At 44.2% G+C, this 19,525-nt stretch overlaps 1 protein-coding gene across 1 annotated transcript; it reads right to left on the bottom strand.

The window, feature by feature from the left end:
* Nucleotides 1–1,043: 1,043 nt before the first annotated feature.
* On the bottom strand, nt 1,044–2,330 carry LOC119398879 (uncharacterized). The gene has a single exon (XM_037665697.2). It carries the CDS (start codon nt 2,328–2,330, stop codon nt 1,044–1,046), a length of 1,287 nt encoding a protein of 428 aa, XP_037521625.2.
* Between the last annotated feature and the right edge of the window lie 17,195 nt (nt 2,331–19,525).

Here is a 19,525-nt window from a genome sequence, read left to right as displayed (position 1 = left end):
GCATTTAATGCTTTCTATTTCATTAATGTATGCGCCTGGTTTTTCGCATTCAATCTCGTAAAGGTTACATAGACTTTCAAATAATCTCTTTTCCTCGTTCTTTCGATAGTACGATTTGACAGATCCACATTCTATAGCTAGTGCACGAACCTCCTGCTTAAAAAGCTCCCAAGCAGCGAATACATGTAATCCTTTAGAAAAAGAATTTCTCACTGCCTCTTTAACTCTATTAACGAATTCCTGATCGTTTAGGAGGTCCGAGTTCATCTTCCAAAGTGCCCACTGTGGTCGGAAGTGATTTCGGCGGCTTGCACCAATTTTTGCGATAACAATACAGTGATCCGAAAATGAAACTGGCTCAGTGCTGCACGAAAGTTCCCGGGGTAGGAGTGATGAAGATACGTAAATTCGATCAAGGCGAGCAGAAGAGCTTCCCTGAAGTCGAGTATACGCAGTTATTTGACCGAAAGTACCGATGTCAATGAGCCCTGCATTATCTATAATACCACTTAAAACTTCACCACTCCTGTCTCGGTGACTATTAGGATTGTTGCGATCACTAGGATTGCATACACAGTTAAAGTCGCCCTTTAGTACAGTGAAATAATCACAGTTAATTAGTTTGGACATATCTTCAAATAACTGAACCCGTTTTGAAATCTCATTGAATGCATACAAGTTGATAATACGCCACGGCACTCCATGCAACACAAAATCGCAGCATATGTACCTGCCTTCACTGTCAACGTGAGTAGTAACTGCTGTACAGGGTAGACTCTTTCTCAGAAACAACCAGCAGCCCGCAGACAGACCCTTTGCGTGTGAAACGCAAACGTTATAGTCGGACAGGAAGGGCCGTAGGGCCTTCTCAGTGTCTTCGTCACTCTCGATCTTTGTCTCCTGGATGGCGACAAAATCGAGTCGTTTCCTTGTAAAAAGCCTGCGGAGCTGAGCCTGTTTCTGGAAAGACCTAAGGCCACGAACATTCAATGTTGGAAAAGTGAGTCGCTCGGACTGCGCCATGATGTCTACCAACAGTATGCTTACTGTCCCTTGGGATCACTTCTATAGGTCACCGCCGACGGTGAGGCTTCTCTTGAACCCCCACCAGGCCTCCTCGATCGCGACCGCCGACAATTTCCGTTGTGTTTCGATGTTCGGCGACGGCGCACCTTCCGATTCACACTCGTTGTGTCGCTCTCCTTGCTTGAATCGGAGCTGTACGTCGCGCGGCGCTTGGGGATTGCCGCATCCACAGAAACATGCATGTCGTCTTCCGAGACCGAGGCAGGATGAAACGGCTGCTGCGGAACTGAGGCGCTCTTATCTGGTGCCTCTTCACTGGAAGTCTCCGAAGGTACGGCCTGTTCCTTAACAGGCTGGTCAGGACAAATTTGGTCCAACTGCTTGCATGGTCCACTCGGTTCTTCGTTTACCACAGCTTCCTCGGACGCATCGACTGTTTTCTTTGCGTCTTCAGTAGGCGTTCTGCTTAATCCTGTAGCATCTGTGCTTGACGAAGTGTCTCCCGTCGCGTCGAGAACTTCTGTGGCATCCATGATATGCTCTTGCAAGTTCTCATCTGGTTGCTGCGTACGTTGTCGTAGTTTGTTGGCGTAAGTCATGACACATTCCTCAGCTGAATGACCAAAGCGTCGACAGTCGTCGCAGCGAGGAGTCCTGCAGTTACGACGAATGTGCCCTACCTTATTACAGCGAAGACAAAGTGGTGGCCGCCCAGGAATGAGGACAAGACTTTGAACTCCGCAGACTGTCAGGAGATGTGGAATGTCACCCACTCGGATTCCATCGGCAAGGGACAATACAACATCACGATTTAGAGTCCGCATTTGCTCCATGTCCGCTACTTTCCAGCTTTCTATTGATATTGACTTGATCTTCCCGAAAACATGCAGGGCATCTCGAATGTAGGTGTCTTCTAAGTGCTCAGGAAGCCACAGGAGCTTCATCTTTACTTCTGTGGGTTCCGGGTCAACCACAAGGCATCGACGGCTCTTGACAAGAAATTCACCACGTGTGACTAACTTTGTTTTCGAAATTGTTGACTTGCACGTCACCATCCATACGTGCGACATTTGGAACTGACCTATGGAGCTGATTTCCTTTAGGTCGATAATGTTCCGAAGAGCATCTCTGAAGTCTTGAGCACGGTAAGGGCGACCAGCCAAGTCCGCGTGCAGAAAAACGGAGTCCACAACCAGCTTACCGGTAGGAAGGCGGGGCAGCACAACACGGTAGTCATTACTGCTGGCTGAAGCCTGAGCAGCACCTCGGCTCAAGGCCGATAGATCCTTTGAGGCGGAGAACATGAAAAACGCGACCGTTCGGTCCGTCGTCTTCGTCGTAGACTCTATAGGTTTTACAAACGCGCCTTTTACATCTACCACTCCCAGGTCGGCGGGGTGGTGTTGCCCTTTGGGAGCAGTAAAGTAAAGTAATTCGTCATTACTGTGGCCTCTGCGAATAGCACCTGCAACGCGTTACTCGTCCGTCCCATTCGGCGCGTTTTCATTAGAAGCTATATTTTGTCAATGCTTTAACACACCGTGAGGTGGCGGCCTTAGCGCAAGCGTCGTAATAGCGTCGGCCTCGCTCACAGCATCACGCTAATCCAAACCAAAAATAACACTGCGACGCACGCCTGCCTCACATGGTTTTAACACTGCTTTCCCCGCTCAGGCGTTCGCCCCGAGAAAAATCGCGGCCTGGCTACCGGGGCGGCACGACGCGCTTTGCGTTTCCCTGTAGTCCGGCCGTGGCGTTTAATCACATTTTAAGATGCCGCGGGATGGCCACCAAGTTCTGCGTCCAATATGCGACGCTCTTCTGGCTATCACACCTCGTTCTCTGATTACGCCTTCACCGTTAACTACGACAGCTACCACAAGGGTTTGTTTAATCATTTAACATGGACATTAGTCGTCGGGATGGAGATGTACCACCAATCATCAAAGTGGGTGCATCCACGTTAGACGGTGTTATAGCTGCCAGACATCAATATACATTGTGCAAGCTCTCTTACATCAATGCACAGTAAACATTCAGTTACTTCTGTAAGGGTGCGCTTTACGTGTTATTCCGATTCCTATGGCGGAGGGATCAACCATTTTTTTTTCATCTTCCGGTCAGTTTGAACTCTGCACTAAAGGGTTCACGCAGCCTTTAATACCTTCGTGAGGCATTGCGAAATACTGCCACGAACGTTTCTGAAAAGTGTCAGTGCTCTAGCGTAAAAGTCCTCGCGTGTTGCTTACAAGCAGCTGTGAGTTTACAGCACTGCAGCTGTGATACTTCATTCGGCATTCTCCGCTCAGGCACGGATCAATGAATCTAAGCTGGGTCATTGACAATTGTAAACAAATTGTACAAGCTTACGAGTTCCAAAGTAATAAATCACGTTGTGAAATGTTTTTCGCTTCGTTAAAAGAAATCAGGAGCCATTGCCATATCGGTAAAATGAGGGCAAGCGAAGGCTGGCGCGTGCATGCCTGACATGCTTCTTTCTTTCTTTCTTTCTTTCTTTCTTTCTTTCTTTCTTTCTTTCTTTCTTTCTTTCTTTCTCATTGCGCAATGCTCCCTCCTAACTGTTCCACTATGTCGGGAATTGGATGCGTTCGTATCGCTTCAACATATGAACGATATGGCGTTCATATCGTCATGCGTTCATATCGAGGCAACAGTGAAATGTGCCAATGTCAAATGACAAGTCACCTCGATAGCCTCAATGAAAGATCAGATTGGCGTATCAGAAACCACTGATTGCCGAAAAGCCAGAGAACATAAATTACTGGAACACGGCGCATAGAAATACTCATATGACCAGCGCACTTTCTAGGGCCTCATTTGTGTACACCCGCGTTTCTGCGCACTCGCAGGCGCCTGGTTTTAACGTGATAACGTTAATGAGCTCGTTTCGCAGAAATACCGGTGTCGGGGTGGGCGGCGGCATCCTTGCTTGTGAGCGAAAACTCGGTGCCGTCCGTGAGCGAAAATTCGAGGCATGTGCAAATAAAGAAATAATAAAAATCTTCAGTTCTAATGGGGCAGGGAATTCGAACCTGCGGCCGCTCCCTCCGTGGCGCGACGCGTTTAGCCGCTCGGCCACCACACATCCTGCCAGCATGCTAACCACTCGCTCTTGGCGCTCTCGGCGCTCTCGGCGCGACGCTCGCGCCGAGAGCGCCAAGAAAGCCGTTGAGTTACGGCCCTGGCGAGTGGAGGCGCTGTAATGGCGGCGATGACGCAGCGGTTACGATTGCGATGTTTACGTCGTCGGGGCAACAGTAACAACAGCCGCTCGCTTCTTCTCGCGCCCCTTCTCCCTCTACCTCCCTCGTCCTCCTCGCGCCGTTTTTTTTTTCTTTTTTTGAGCGCGCTTGCTTTTTCTCCGCTCTCATGTCGGGCGCCGTTTTTTTCTTGCCTTTTTTCTTGGCGGCTCCTTTTCCTTCTTTCATGCCGCGCGCCGTTTTTTTCTTTCCGTGCGCGTGGCGCGTTTTTTTTTTTTTTTTTGCGTGCCCGCGTGCTGTGCTTGGTCGCGCATTCATGTTTTTCTGTCCGCTCGTGGTGCGCAGTGCGTTTGAATGCACGCAGCCTGCATGATCCAGAGCATAAGGGATGACTTCCACCCACAACATATCTGTGACTTCGTTTTATTGCTCCGTTTCCAAAACTCAAGGTTCGCACATAATGGGGCACGATACAAGTTCCGGAGAAGGAGAGAAGGATAGAATGCACAGTGTGTCCATGATTAAACAGCACCAAAGATCATTGTAAAGTTCAGAAACTGGAAATTAAAAATCGAACACACTGAAAATGTAGGCCCTTTGACGTATACACATATAAGAAACACGATGTTTGTTTAGTACAATACTGATCAAAGTGCACAAAAGCTTCTGATGTGACAGTCATGAAATTTAAAGAAATGTAGGCGAAATGTCAGTGCATGGAAAAAACAATAAAGATGCACAAAATACCTAAATGTGGAATAATAATGCAATGAACTACTTATTAACCACTGTACTAATACGAAACACAAAAGAACTATATATATATATATATATATATATATATTATATATATATATATATATATATATATATATATATATATATATATATATATATAGTTCTGATGAAGGCCGGACCCGCGGCCGAAACGTCAATAAATCGCTTCGTACGCGCGTCTGTTTCACTGCGTATATATATATATATATATATGTATATATATATATATATATATATATATATATATATATATATATATATATATATATATATATATATATATATATATATATATATATATATATATATATATATATATGCTCAGATGGTGCACTAATATACATAGATTGCTCGATACCTTCACTACTGATAAACAAGATGAAAAAGCAGATTTCGCAGAGTAAGCAGTACATCGCGCTAAAAAGGGAAATACACATTATTTGGCACTTGCCCACTACTTGACAGTTAGAAGGCGGAAACGGCATGACGGCGATGGTCCGTTTATGCAGCAGCACATATAACATTCGAAGAAACGCGTATTACCCAATGGCCAGGTGAAATAAGTCTACTACACAGCTTTTTCTTTCACCGCGAATACAATGCATAGCTGTAAGATAACGTCACTGAAGTGTAAATGACATGCCGTGTACACTGAGCACTTCATTGAGATAAACGCAAACAATAAAATTCTGCATATAGGACACTTGCAATACTCAAGGTTCACCAGAAAAAAAAACAACTCTCATGTCTACACATGAAGGTTCTTCGAACGGTTTTTCTATAGGTAATTACAGAGGTAATACATAAACACAAAGAGTACTTTTTCAGCTGTAAGTACATATAATGAGCATTCACGTACCGAAAGAAAGCACTGGGGGCAGAGTAGAAAGCTGGTGCACTTGATGTTGCGGATCGAGACTTCGCAGAGGGCAGATTCTATAGTTATTAACCTTTCCTTGGGCAAACGCGTCACTTGTGGCCTTCTCCATAATTCAGAAAACGTTTACGTCCTGCAGAAAAGCAGTTGCAAACTGAATTCCAACGAGAAAAATTACGCAGTCGCATCACGTTGTGATGCGACTGCGTAATGCAAGTTGCATAGTGCAAGTTGAGATACACAGAGACTCAGAAACGCGTATTTAAACGAAGGCGAGTGATAAACAGGCCAAAAAAATGCAAAAAGCACTTCCAAGGACGCAGTCATGTCAGCGACGCAAAAGTTAAACTATGAGTCTAAAGTGCTTTATTTTCGTTGCTTCTTGGTAGAACGATGCAAAATCGTGCTCTTCACAATTCAGCCACGTTTAAAAACAACTGTTGTCCAACTACAATGAAGCTCTATATGTGTGGCTGCGAACGCAAACCGCATACTCACCTATAGTTTTTTGGATCATGGAAGAATCTTGCGGAACTCGGTCTTTAAGTATCCGTGCACCGCTGCATGATGTACGAATGGTGTGTGCCGTTAACCATCACGGCGGCAAGAGAGCACAGCACGCAAACATCGCAAAAACTGCACACGCCGGCCAACGGTCGCTTCATGTAACGGAACATCACGAAACTTCACATCAAGGCCGGCGATAGGAGGGGCTCCGATGTGGCGGCGGCGGAGCACGGCTGACCATATCGACCACTCCAATAAGTCTCAAAAGCGAACAATGATCCGCCAGCCCTCAACGGGAGACTTGCAGGTGTCCCCACGCATAGCCTGCCTGCAGCGGGACAGCCTGGTGGGCCCGCGCTCAACGCTCGCCTTCATGCTACAAATCCTACAACGGAAATTTCGAGGAATCACAACTAGCTGTTTGCGGGCGCGCGCGTCGGCAGCCGGCGGGGCGCACGGATTTGCCAGTGAGTGGGTGGGGAACCACAGACATACCCATAGGGCCAATGGGGACGTTTTTCCGCTTCCGGCGACGGTGGCGGTTCCTGGGAGCGGCGGGGATTGACTGGATTTTGGATTTCTGCTGGAGGCGAGCCAATCCGAAAGGAAAAAATCCAATATGGCCGCGCCCGTTTGCGGTCGCTTCCTCGCTCGTGGTGCCGCCGGCCCCGCGGCCGCGACGTCGGTTCGAGCGTTTGCGCACTAATTGCTACTGCACTGTCTTCTCTCTTTATTGCCGATGTACGTACGTAATGTGTGTAGTTGTTTTTCTGCTTCGTTGTAGCCTCTGTGGTAGCATGGCGAATGGTGGCGAGCGGCGCCGTCGCAGCTGCATAGCAGCCGCTTTCGGCGCTCGCTCGAGAAGCAAAAAGCGCATATAACTTTCTTCACATGACATTTTATTGAAGGAAACGTAAATTGCTGCACGTTTAGGCAATATTTGGGCTATAATATCGGTAACAATAACAAAAGAAAACGAAAAAGATTCGAAATACTGCTGTGGTAAAACCTGAATACAGGAATGCGTACATCGAGCACGCGTACAATATAAATAGGATACGAAAACGCATAATACAGCATAATACAATCACATAAGCAGGGTAAGCATATAGAAGTGCTACATCAGCGTAAATAAGTGTACACATACGAGTTGTACAGATTATGACTAGCAGCATGAAGCGAAACAATCCCGCGCATTGAAATATATCATAACAAAACAAGTTGTTCGAATGGTTGGTTGCATACTGTGCAAAAGATAATGACGCAACGCAAGCCGAAGAAAACAAGGGGTATAGGAAAAACACCCTTTCCTGTACTTTTTTTTTATTGCCCTGCGTTGTGTCATTGCTCCCTTTTGCACATACACACACACACATACTTTTGCATATATGTACACAGAAAGTGCACCTAACAGTCATAGCCTTTGGCTCATGTAGACGAACCCATGGAGCATAAGTAGATCAATGTCATAATATGCTGCAGTGCTACAGCATATTATTTTGTAAAAGCAGTGAGACAAATCTACCATTTGGCTCAGCTATCCCTGATCATGTTTTCCTCCAGGTAAATGTGTTGCAGGCAAGCTCACGTGATGTGAACAAGACACGCGATGCTTTAATTTTCAAGTAATAAAGGAGAAAAACGCAACGAAGAATGGTCTAGACTCAGTTGCAGAGGTGACCTTTGAAATTTGTGGAAACATTGCGGTTGTGACTGGTGAACAACAGGAATGATCACAGGTCATTAGTTAAGTTGGAAGTGGTGCGAAATACTCAAGGTAACATGAAATATACACGAAGATAAGCATCTTATCAAAGAAATAAGTAGAGTAAAGTGCAAAGTTGAACGCAGCTTCCCTATTATTTTTCTACCAGGTATCATGTTGGATCCATCACAATGTCAGAAGATTTTTCTAAGCAGTACTTAAAATTGCAGATGGGGAACGCTGCAGTTTCATCATAATGTGTCACTAACTAGAACTGCATCGCTTGTCATTCGTTGGTTCAGGAAGTGGAATGTCGGAGTTTGCAGAGTTTAGTTAAACAAGAAACACAGTTGCTCTACACAAACAGTGCGTTGTGAATAGTTTCAGTGAGTATGGATGCATGCTTCTATTTCAAACTAACATGCATGTCAACCGAGTCGCAGCTTCTGCACAAACCCCTCTGGAATCCTCACAGAGCTGAGCACTTCATCAATGTATCTTTTATGCCTGTGAATAGCTGACACCATCAGTTCTTTGCAGTGGCACAACAGTCATGACCAGAGGTTTGTAATTGAAAAGTGACAGAGCCCCTGGGTGCTGAAAATCTTTTGGACTTGGTGAGCACCTGAATTCATGCATGCTTCAACCTTCGTGGCCCGTCGCAGTGGTCTAGTGGTTACGGTGCTCAACTGCTGGCCCGAACGTAGTGGGATTGAATCCCGGCTGCATATCAATGGATGCAATATGCTTGAGGCCCATCTGCCTAGATTTAGGTGCACGTTAAAAAAACGCCAGGTGCTCAAAATATCTGAAGTGCTCCACTGCTGCATGCCTCAAATTCGTATCATGGTTTTTGGACATAAAACCTCCACATTTTTTATTAATCAACCTATTTTGCAACGTTCATTGTGAATTAATCACACTGTTACTGTTTGTAAAGATTGCTTCAGTGTAAAACGAGTCGTCAGTATTATATAAATTTTTGGCATTTTTTGGGAGGCTGGATGTTTGATTGGCTTCCAAACCATGTCAAGAAAACAGAAAGAAAGCAGAACGAGCAGAGGTTTTCCAGTGCATTTGGGAAGTGTTGGCATTCCCCAATACTAAAGCAATCCAGAACCTCTGGTTGTATACTCATGCTGATAGGGCCACACAAGGCTTCAAAAAAAAGTTAGTCAGTTAAACTTGTATAATACAAAAGTAACGCAGCAGGAGCAAAAGTAGTCATGCATTACATACAACCACAGCAGAATTATAAATACACATATATAAATATATACCTACATAAGATATACATATATACATAAAATAGTACATATACACATACAAAAAGAAATAGTGCAAGCACATCTAAAAAATGGATAGGAAATGGGTGCAGAGGCTGCACTAGAAATCCAATTTACATAATCATGTTGTCTAGAAAGGCACAGTATAAATTGAGCCTGCTAACTTTACGTTTTGTGCTGGCAGCAGCACTGGGCCTTGACTTTGTTTCGTGTGTGTCTTTGTTTACAAATGATAATGTGCCAATGTAGCCTTGTGCGGCAGAATATTTTAAGAAATTTCTCATGCAGGCCAACTGAACAGAAATAGCTTGCCGGATTGGCAGCCTTTCCACCAGATTTTGCACACATTGGAAAAATGTGCAGAATAGTTGAGTTTCATGTCTGAAGGCCGAATCTAATTCCTTTATGAATTCAGGACATGATTCAGAGGTTACTGCAGTGGAACCGAGGAGTTCTCGGTACACCACTTTCCTTGAGTAGTGCAAAGAATTGGTGTCGTCCATGGAGAGAGCCACCATCCACTTCAAGGAGTGGTTCTCTCACATATGCACTCACTAGTCCTCAGTTCAAGAAAGCTGTTCACAAGAGTACCAGCGACATGGTGCGACAACATTTCATACCCATGTCGGTCGCATCTTGTGAAGATGCCTGCAGATCAGATGAATCAGAGGCCTGCTGCGTGCTGTGGCTTGTGGTTGGTGTGCTGCTAGTTGACAACAATAGCAGATGCACTCTCCAAGTTGTTGAAGGAAAGCAATTGTTGTCACCTCACAGTTTCCTTGAGAAAGCTTGAAGAGCTTGCCAATCCAAATATGTTTTAGGAGCCGCCACGAATTGGTGCACATTTGGTGTCTCATTGCAGCCATGTTTTTGACAGATGATTCCAAAAAATATTTCTAGGGGATCTTGCTGCAATCAACGTGTGAAAAGATGAGTGAAATCAAAGTCCGCTTTTAAATCAGTCCACAGCAACAACAAGGCTTTGATTGTAATCTGCCAACCTTTAACAGTGCGCGGCTGCTTGTCCCGAGGACTACCAAAGTGCCATTGGCAATCCAACTGATGCATGACTCAAGGAAGCACGGTGTTCCGACCCATCAATCATTGCATACCGCAACTTATCGTCCGTATTTTTTAGGGTCGAACTGTTCTGGCTGTCAAAAATCTTATCCATTCTTTCTGTGAACAGAGCTGTAAATTTAGCATCAAGAGGAAGCTCTTGAATGGCAATGAGAGTCAGGAGTGCCACAGAGACAGATTCACTGAATACTTGTGTGGCATACTTCACTCTTATGTCAGCCACGGCCGCTGGATGAAAAATGCGCACTTTTTATCCAGCGGCCGTGTGTCAGCAAAGGGCATCTTGTAGATATGTTGCTCTTTGATCTTCCTTGGCAATCTTTCTTTTTTAGATGTTCAGTTGGTGTGTTAGAGGCGTGATTTGCGAGTATTTTTGTAAAAGGTTTCAATGTACGCCTAGTCAACAACCTCGGAGCCAATCGTGAGCTTGTGTTTTCTCAAATTATTCCGCGTACATTTTATCAGGTGTGGGATGTCAAACATGAAGTATAGTTTGCAGTTGTTGACAGTAAAACATGGTTCATGAAGAGAATGGATCAGCATTCTTGACAGGCTGACATTGTTTGACCCTTGATCATAGATGACCACTTTTACCAAAAGACCTTCTTTTTTTTCAAGCTGCATAATTACATCTAATAGCAGCTTGTGCATTGCAAGAGCTGACGTTGCATTGCGGGACACTGCAAAGGCTACTTACTGGCTGCATCCAAATTCTCGATATGCCAGACACAGCCATTAGAATGGCTGCATTTGCCACACGAGAAGTCCTTGTGTTTCCATCATATGTGTAGCCAATCACTATATCCTTTGATTGATCGTACATCAAATGTCTTCAAGGCTATTTAATGGAATAAAAGACAGCATGCTTTGTCTTGCAGAGGCCAAGCTTTAATGATTGATTCTATTGCATCCATGGCACCTGGAGTGATACCAGGTGTCATTGGGATGTCTGCCAGCCAGCACCTGAGTGTCCGCAGTAGTTCACTCTAGCCGAACCGATCATTAGGCTTAGAGCTGTACTCCGTGCGCCACGAGCGCTGTGAACAACGTGGATATTCAATTACGAAGATCTAATAACCGTTCAAATGTCGTTTCGATCATCCGTGACTCAAATGAGGCCATATTTGCACCTTCGACTGCACAAATAGGAAGCTAAAAACGCCGAGATTGAGCGTTACATTGGCTGACTGTTGCCGGTGACGCGTGGCTTTCAGGTGTACGAGCCCATATGGAAGGACTGACCGCTAGAGTAGGTTGGTGTTGAATATCAGACTGATACTAATGTCATATTGTGTTTCGAATGATAAGTTATTTCGATGCAGTTATAAACTACATCCACGATACTCGATCACACAATTCAGAGAAAGTGCACGCGATCGCACTCTACAGATGATTGCTTTAGCGCACACGGGCGTCCGTCGCTTAACTAATGCTAAAGCTAGAGATGTGTAGGACACAGAATAGAATAATGTTTTGAAAATATTCAATAAGGTTTCTTTCAACTTCTCGTAATCCAATACCAAATCATACGAAATCCACCAAGCGCGTCCAGTCTTTTGCAATGTGCCGCCAGTGTTCCCAATGCGCGGGCAGACACTGTACAGCGTGGTCAGTGCCTTTCAGTGCGCTGTAACAGACTGGGCTACACTGTACAATATTCCCAGCATATTTCAGAGCTCAGAGCGGCACTGGCCACGCTGTACAGCCTGTCCCAGTGCCTCCCTGCGCGCTGTAGTACACTGGGATACATTGTACAGCGTTTCCAGTGGCCACCAGTGCTTTGAAAGGCACTGGGAGGCACTAGAAAGGCTGTTTTTTTTCTGATAGAGATGGTCGCATCTAATGTGCTTATGCCCTAGTTGGTTTGCTATCATGCTTTCGTTCCATAATTAGTTTATTTGGGCGAGTTGTTGCTTAGTCAAGGACATGATGTTGTAGGCCAAAAGTCGAATGAAAAGCTTAAGAGGTCAACTTTCTTAATTCATTCTGCCACTTTGTGTTTCTACAGTGTAGGGCTGGGCAGAGATACTCAGAACAGTACTCCAGGATACAGATCTCGAATTACATGTGAGGAAAGCCTAAAATACAGATACTGAGATACATTTGTCGTTGGTTTAACGGGATATTGCGGAGATACTTATGCAAAAACACAAAAAAGTATCCGTAATACATATACAAGAATACAGATACTCACGTACTTTTATGTCGGGGATGTTGATGCTCCACAGGCATTTGTTGAGAGGAGTATAATATTGTGAATATTGCTGAAAACTCATAAAAACTTGCAAGTCAAGCATATCACTGGAATCACTGATGACAACCGGTGAATTAAGAAAAGGGGTACATTCATGTTACACACAAGTCTGTTTTGCGGAACAGGCTGCGGCGTTAATTGCACTTAAACAACAGCAACTTCTCAACTAGGCTGTATTCTATCAGCGTCGGTTCGGGCTCAGAGATTCGCGAATTAGAAAAGTCTCTCTAATGATACAGGCGAGCACAAGTTCGCGTTAAAATGAATAGATACCGCCTACCTTGTAGGAAACTCCTGCATCTTGGCGATATCTTTTATCGGGTCATCTTCGTACCGAAAAAAATCAGGGGTGCCGCACAGGCCTTGAGAACCGGCGGCTGGCGTTTTACCACATTGGCCATTCTGTGCATCTGGGGAACCCTTCACTGCCCTTCCCGTGTCACCGACCGGCGGCACGCCTTAGCTTGGCTTAGCACAAGAAAGTCTTCCTTTCACCTTTAGAAACATGTCAGCTCGTTTCCGCCAGCAAAAGTAACGAGATACCTGTGTTCTGCAAAATATCCCGATGCAATCGATACATCGTAAAGGTATTTCACTACTGAGATGCAAATGCATTTTTCAAATGTATCTCGATACAGCAATACAGATACGCAAAAGTATCTCTAAGATACTATCGCGATACTGCCCAGCGCTGATACAGTGTCATGTCCTTCCTTTACTCCAATGCAGTATACATGGCACGGCAGCATTGGCACGGCAGCATTCAATACATGGCACGGCAGCATTCAAGCGATGCGGACGCTTAATCCTTTCGTCTTCATCGTGCAGATTGTACAGCGCTTCACGGGCTTGCTGTGCTCTGTCAACGATGCAAATGCCATCTTGGCCACGGACACATGGACTGCGCAGGCATTCAACGCACCGACCCTACACGTGCCAGATATCCTGCCCTTCGTGGCAGTAGAATCTGGGCTGCGTCACTACGAGGGAACCATGGTACTCGACCTGCATGCAGCGCCACCACGGATAACCGCGACTACAAAAGCACACGCACCGAGCAACGCAGGCTGTGGGCACGGCAGCATTCAAGCGATGCGGACGCTTAATCCTTTCGTCTTCATCGTGCAGGTGAGGAAGGAATATGAAATTTGCGTTCGATCGGACAACCGTTTCTTGCTCGTGCTGCCGTGCCCGCAGCAGTTTTATGGGATTGTGTCAACCTGTGTAGACATAGTGAAGAAATTATTGCTCCTTGAGGGTGACATTGAAACAAATCCCGGGCCTGAGCTAACCCAAATCGCGAAACAGATAAAAGAAATCGCTGCCGACATTAAAGAGATAAAAGAGAAGCGTTTGACTGACATTGATAAGAAGCTTGACGCAATATCGGAACTAGAAAAGAAAGTCGAAACTTATCAAGATGAAATACTAGGCATGAAACAGGCAATTGAAACTATGCAAAAAAGAATAGATGACCTTGAAAATCGAAGCCGCCGGTCTAACCTTATTGTGTACGGCTTAGCAGAAGAGGAGGGAGAAACAAGTGAACGCCTGGAACAAGCAGTGAACAAAGGTATTATTGAAGGAAAGCTGGAGCTTGAACCAGTTACAATCGAACGCATACACCGATTGGGAAATGCTCAGCCAAATAAAATCAGGCCAGTTATTTTTAAACTACTTGACTCCAGGCAAAAACATGCAATACTAAAAAACGGGTACAAATTGAAAAACTCTGGTTTGTCGATTGGTGAAGACTTCGCGCGTAAAATACGGGAAGTTAGAAAAAGGCTTTGGGAAAGTGCAAAAGAAAACCGACAAAAACACGTGAAGGTGTCACTAGCTTTTGACAAACTCTATATTAATGGTCAAGCCTTCATTTGGAATGATGAAAAAAATGACAAAGTTATCCTCTATCAAAAAAAAGGACGACACGAAGGGGCGGCCTTACACTCGCCAAAACGCGAAGTCAAAGAAACTGTACTGAATATAAATGCTAGAAGTATTCTAAACAAAATCGAAGCTCTCGAAAATCTGTTGCTTGAATATGATCCTGATGTCGTGGCTATCACTGAAACATGGCTCACCCCCGACGTACACGACTTTGAAATCGCGCCACCAAGTTATTCTGTAATCCGCAAGGACCGTCCGACGCGAGGGGGTGGAGTTGCTCTGCTGATAAAGAATTGCTTTTCTTTCCAAGTTCTGCCACATAATTTGGAAGCTGAAGCTGTCTTTTTTAAACTCGCGTGTAATTCAGGGACTGTTTTCACTGGGTGTGTTTATCGAAGCCCGTCATCAGGTCATGAAAACCTATCCGCTAGTCAAGAATTCATGCAACAGAACGTGCGAAATTCGAGAATATTGCTGATGGGTGATTTCAATCTTGCTGACATAGACTGGGATACTTTGCACCACTCGTCATCAGCTTCTGAATCTCTGTTAGATATTATGCTTACATTTAACCTTCAGCAAATCGTGAATGAGCCTACACGCACACAAGGTGCCGTAAAAAACATTCTGGATCTTATCCTCCCCAGCCAGCACTTCCCGATCAGTGCTATTAAATCGAGTGTTGTTAAAGGCATTTCGGACCACGATATACCGTTATGTACTTTACCAGTTAGCAATACCCTAATAAATAGTAGCGAAGTATCAGTGATAACTGACTTTCAAAAGGCGGATGACAACAGCATGCTAACCCACTTAGACTACGAGTTTGGCAACTTTTCACAACTCGCGTGTGACGCATCATGTGACATAGATACTCTCTGGATTACGCTCAAATCAATTGTATGTTTTTGTGTCGACAAATATGTTCCCCGAAAAATTAGGAAACAACAGAGGTCAAACCCATGGATCACGCGAGAAGTTATTCACTCAAAACGTCGCGTGAATCGGCTTCGTAAGACAGCAAAACCTAACCTAAGCCAGTCGATAACATTAAAACTGCAGTACGCTAAATGTGATCTCCGAGATAAGGCCAAAGCGGCAAAGGATCATTACTTTAACGTAACACTACCGAATTTCCTTGCAAATAACCCTCGTAGCTTCTGGAAAAATTTCAGTGGAAGAGTGGCAGTGGCACAGCTATCTGCAGAAGAAAAACAACAGAAAGCTGATTCCTTTACCGATTTTTTTCAATCAGTATTCACAGTTGAAAACAAAAATGTACCCTCGGTCAGTTCGCGCATTACCAAAAGCATCGATGACCTAATCATTACAGATGCCGGTATCATGAACCTGCTGTTAAAAATTGATCCCAAGAAATCAAGTGGGCCCGATAACATTCCGAACGAATTTCTTAAAAGGTACGCGGAATGGAGTAGCAAATATCTCGGACTAATTTTTAGGAAGTCTTTCCAGCTCGCTAAATTACCGTCAGACTGAAAATTAGCTAAAATCATACCAATACATAAATCAGGAGATAAAGGTATGGTATCCAATTATAGGCCTATATCGCTCACAAGTACATAGTGTAAACTGCTAGAACACATTATTTTTAAACACATCACACTTTTCCTTGAAGGAGTACACTTTCTTTCTCCCAACCAGCATGGATTTCGAAACGGTTTATCAACTATTACACAATTGACCGAAGTTGTACATGACCTTGCATATAGCCTCAACAACCGCAGTCAAACAGATATGGTCCTGTTAGATTTTTCAAAAGCATTTGACAGTGTATGTCATAACAAATTAATCGCAAAATTAGAAGCCGTCTTGGGTAACCGTCCATTTACCTGTTGGATTAAGGACTTCTTGCTTAATCGAAAACAGTTTGTATTCTTTGAACACGCTACATCAAAAACTGTTTCTGTGTAATCAGGCGTACCACAAGAGTAAGTTCTTGGACCATTGCTATTTTTAATCTATATTAACGACATTGCAATGAACATCAATTCTAACATTAAACTTTTTGCCGACGACTGTGTTATATACCAGGAAATTAATAGTTATACAGACCACCTTGCTCTGAGTGATTCCCTTAGCACAATATCCGAGTGGTGTAAGCTATGGCAGATGTCAATTAACGTAAAAAAATCCGCCGTGATTACGACAGCTAAAAGAAAAGATCCTTCCCACTTCGCTTATGCAGTCGACGGCACCGTACTGACTAGAGTATACGACCATAAATACTTAGGTGTGACGCTTACTGCAGACCTTAATTGGACCCAGCACGTCGATAACATTACCGCAGCAGCACTACGCAAGTTATTTTTTCTTAAAACATGCCTAAAACTAGCTCCTACCCCGATTAAGCTTCTCGCCTATAAGACATTTATAAGACCGATTTTAGAGTACGCCAATGTGGTTTGGTTCCCGCATACGAAGACTAACTTAAGAAAACTGGAAGCAGTGCAAAGAAAAGCCATAAGATTTATCCACAACAGGTACAGGCGCACAGACTCGCCAACTAACCTTCTAAACACATCCAGTCTAAAAACGCTGTCAGAAAGAGCGAAAGAAGCCCGGCTAAAGTTTTTGTTTCAGATTCTTAACAACAACTTCAGGATAAGCGCGTCCAAATACATTTCGTTTTCCGAATCTCGACTTACGCGTCAAAGGCATGCAAATGAACTAACAGAATATTCATATAGTAATGAAAGTTTTAAACATTCATTTTTTCCACTTGCCATTAGGGAATGGAATCAACTACACCCATCTATCACAAACACCAAGTCGTTCTCGGAATTCGCCAATAAAATTGAAGGTACTCACAACTAGTATTGTCCCAATCAGATGTCATGCTGCCTACTCCTATTCCGCATTAGTACTTGTCGGTTGCCTCCCCTTAGCGCAGCTAGGAAAACATACAGGCTAATTCCCTCTTCTCTTTGTCTGAAAATACTTTTCATGGGATGTGATATTACCGCTTCATTGTAAAAATGGTGTTCAACCTTAACACAGTGTCACTTGATTGATTTGATAAATGTATGCAAGTTGATCGTATGTATTTATGTAACCACTGTTTGTTGTTGTACATTATTGTAACCTTTTTTTTCTACGTTCGTTTGCATAGTTTATTATCCTGTAAACATTTCGTATATTGTACTGACTATCTGTATTGCCCTCCTGCTACGCTCTCAGCTGAGAGCAGCAGTATTGAAAATAAATAAATAAATAAATAAATATAAAAGAGGACGACTGAAATGAAGACATCGGGCACCGATCTATTGCTTCAATAAGAAGGAATCAGAAACGGCGTGGCATAAAACGAGCCAAGAACAACAACTGAATCATCCTGGAAAGCCTTCAATAGATGCCAAGAAAAAGAAAACGCTGCCGACAGTCCGAATGGTGCGCCCTTTGCCTGGAAGGACCACTGGCTTTACAAGTCTAGTCATCGTCATTACGTCCTTTCAGCGAAGTACGGCAGCAATGGAAGCAAAAAGATTGTGTTAATTCTGTCGCAAAATATTGCTATTATCGTTCATTTGCTGCGATTTAGACTTCGTTGACGTGCTACTTCAAGCCGAAATGAAATGTTCCGTTCTTTAAGAGCCAAATTCAAAATTTACTGCTGAATATTAACGATTGACGGTGGAGAGATTATGTTAGAGAAACTGGCCACCCTGTATACGAAGTGCCTCTCGACGGGGAGGATACCAGAATCTTGGAAGAATCTCGATCCATAAGAAAGGGGACGTCAAGGACCTGAAAAATTACAGGCCCATAAGCTTACTGTCCGTTGTCCACAAGCTATTTACAAAAGTAATTGCTAACAGAATTAATACGACATTAGAGTTCAATCAACCAAGGGACGAGGCAGGATTTCGTACAGGATTCTCAACAATAGACCATATTCATACTATCAATCAGGTGATAGAGAAATGCGCGGAATACAACCAATCCCTATACATAGCCTTCATAGATTACGAGAAGGCATTTGATTCGGTGGAGACATCAGCAGTCATGCAGGCACTGCGGAATCAAGGCATCGACGAAGCCTATATAAACATAATGGAAGAAATCTACAGCGGATCCACAGCCACTATAGTCCTCCATAAAGAAAGCGACAGAATCCCAATAAAGAAGGGCGTACGGCAGGGAGACACGATCTCTCCAATGTTATTCACCGCGTGTTTACAGGAGGTTTTCAGGGCCCTAGATTGGGAAGAGTTAGGGATAAGAGTTAATGGAGAGTATCTCAGTAACCTACGATTCGCTGATGACATTGAATTGATGAGTAACGCGGGAGACGAATTACAGCTCATTATTGCTGAACTGGATACGGAAAGTAGAAGAGTAGGTCTGAAAATTAATATGCATAAAACTAAAGTAATGTGGAACAATCTTGGCAGAGAACAGCGCTTTGCGATAGGTGGCGAGACACTGGAAGTTGTAAAGGAGTACGTCTACTTAGGACAGGTAGTAACCGCGGAGCCGAACCATGAGAGTGAAATAACTAGAGGAATGAGGATGGGTTGGGGCTCATTCGGCAAACATAATCAAATCATGAATGGTAATCTACCACTATCCCTCAAGAGGAAGGTATATAACAGCTGCATCTTACCGGTACCTACCTACGGAGCAGAAACCTGGAGACTTACAAAGAGGGTTCAACTTAAATTGAGCGCGACGCAGCGAGCGATGGAAAGGAAAATGATAGGTGTAACCTTAAGAGACAGGAAGAGAGCAGAGTGGGTCAGGGAACAAACGGGGGTTAAGGACATCATAGTTGAAATCAAGAAGAAGAAATGGATATGGGCCGGGCACGTAGCACGTCGGCAGGATAACCGGTGGTCATTAAGGGTAACTGACTGGATTCCAAGAGATGGCAAACGCGTGAGG

The sequence above is a fragment of the Rhipicephalus sanguineus genome, chromosome 7 (assembly GCF_013339695.2).
Source record: "Rhipicephalus sanguineus isolate Rsan-2018 chromosome 7, BIME_Rsan_1.4, whole genome shotgun sequence".
Lineage (NCBI taxonomy): Eukaryota > Metazoa > Arthropoda > Arachnida > Ixodida > Ixodidae > Rhipicephalus > Rhipicephalus sanguineus.
This window is presented reverse-complemented; position numbering and strand designations above follow the sequence as displayed.

What these genes read in the sequence shown, in the direction of transcription:
- LOC119398879 (XM_037665697.2), bottom strand. Translation starts at nt 2,330, where the DNA reads ATGTTCTCCGCCTCAAAGGATCTATCGGCCTTGAGCCGAGGTGCTGCT.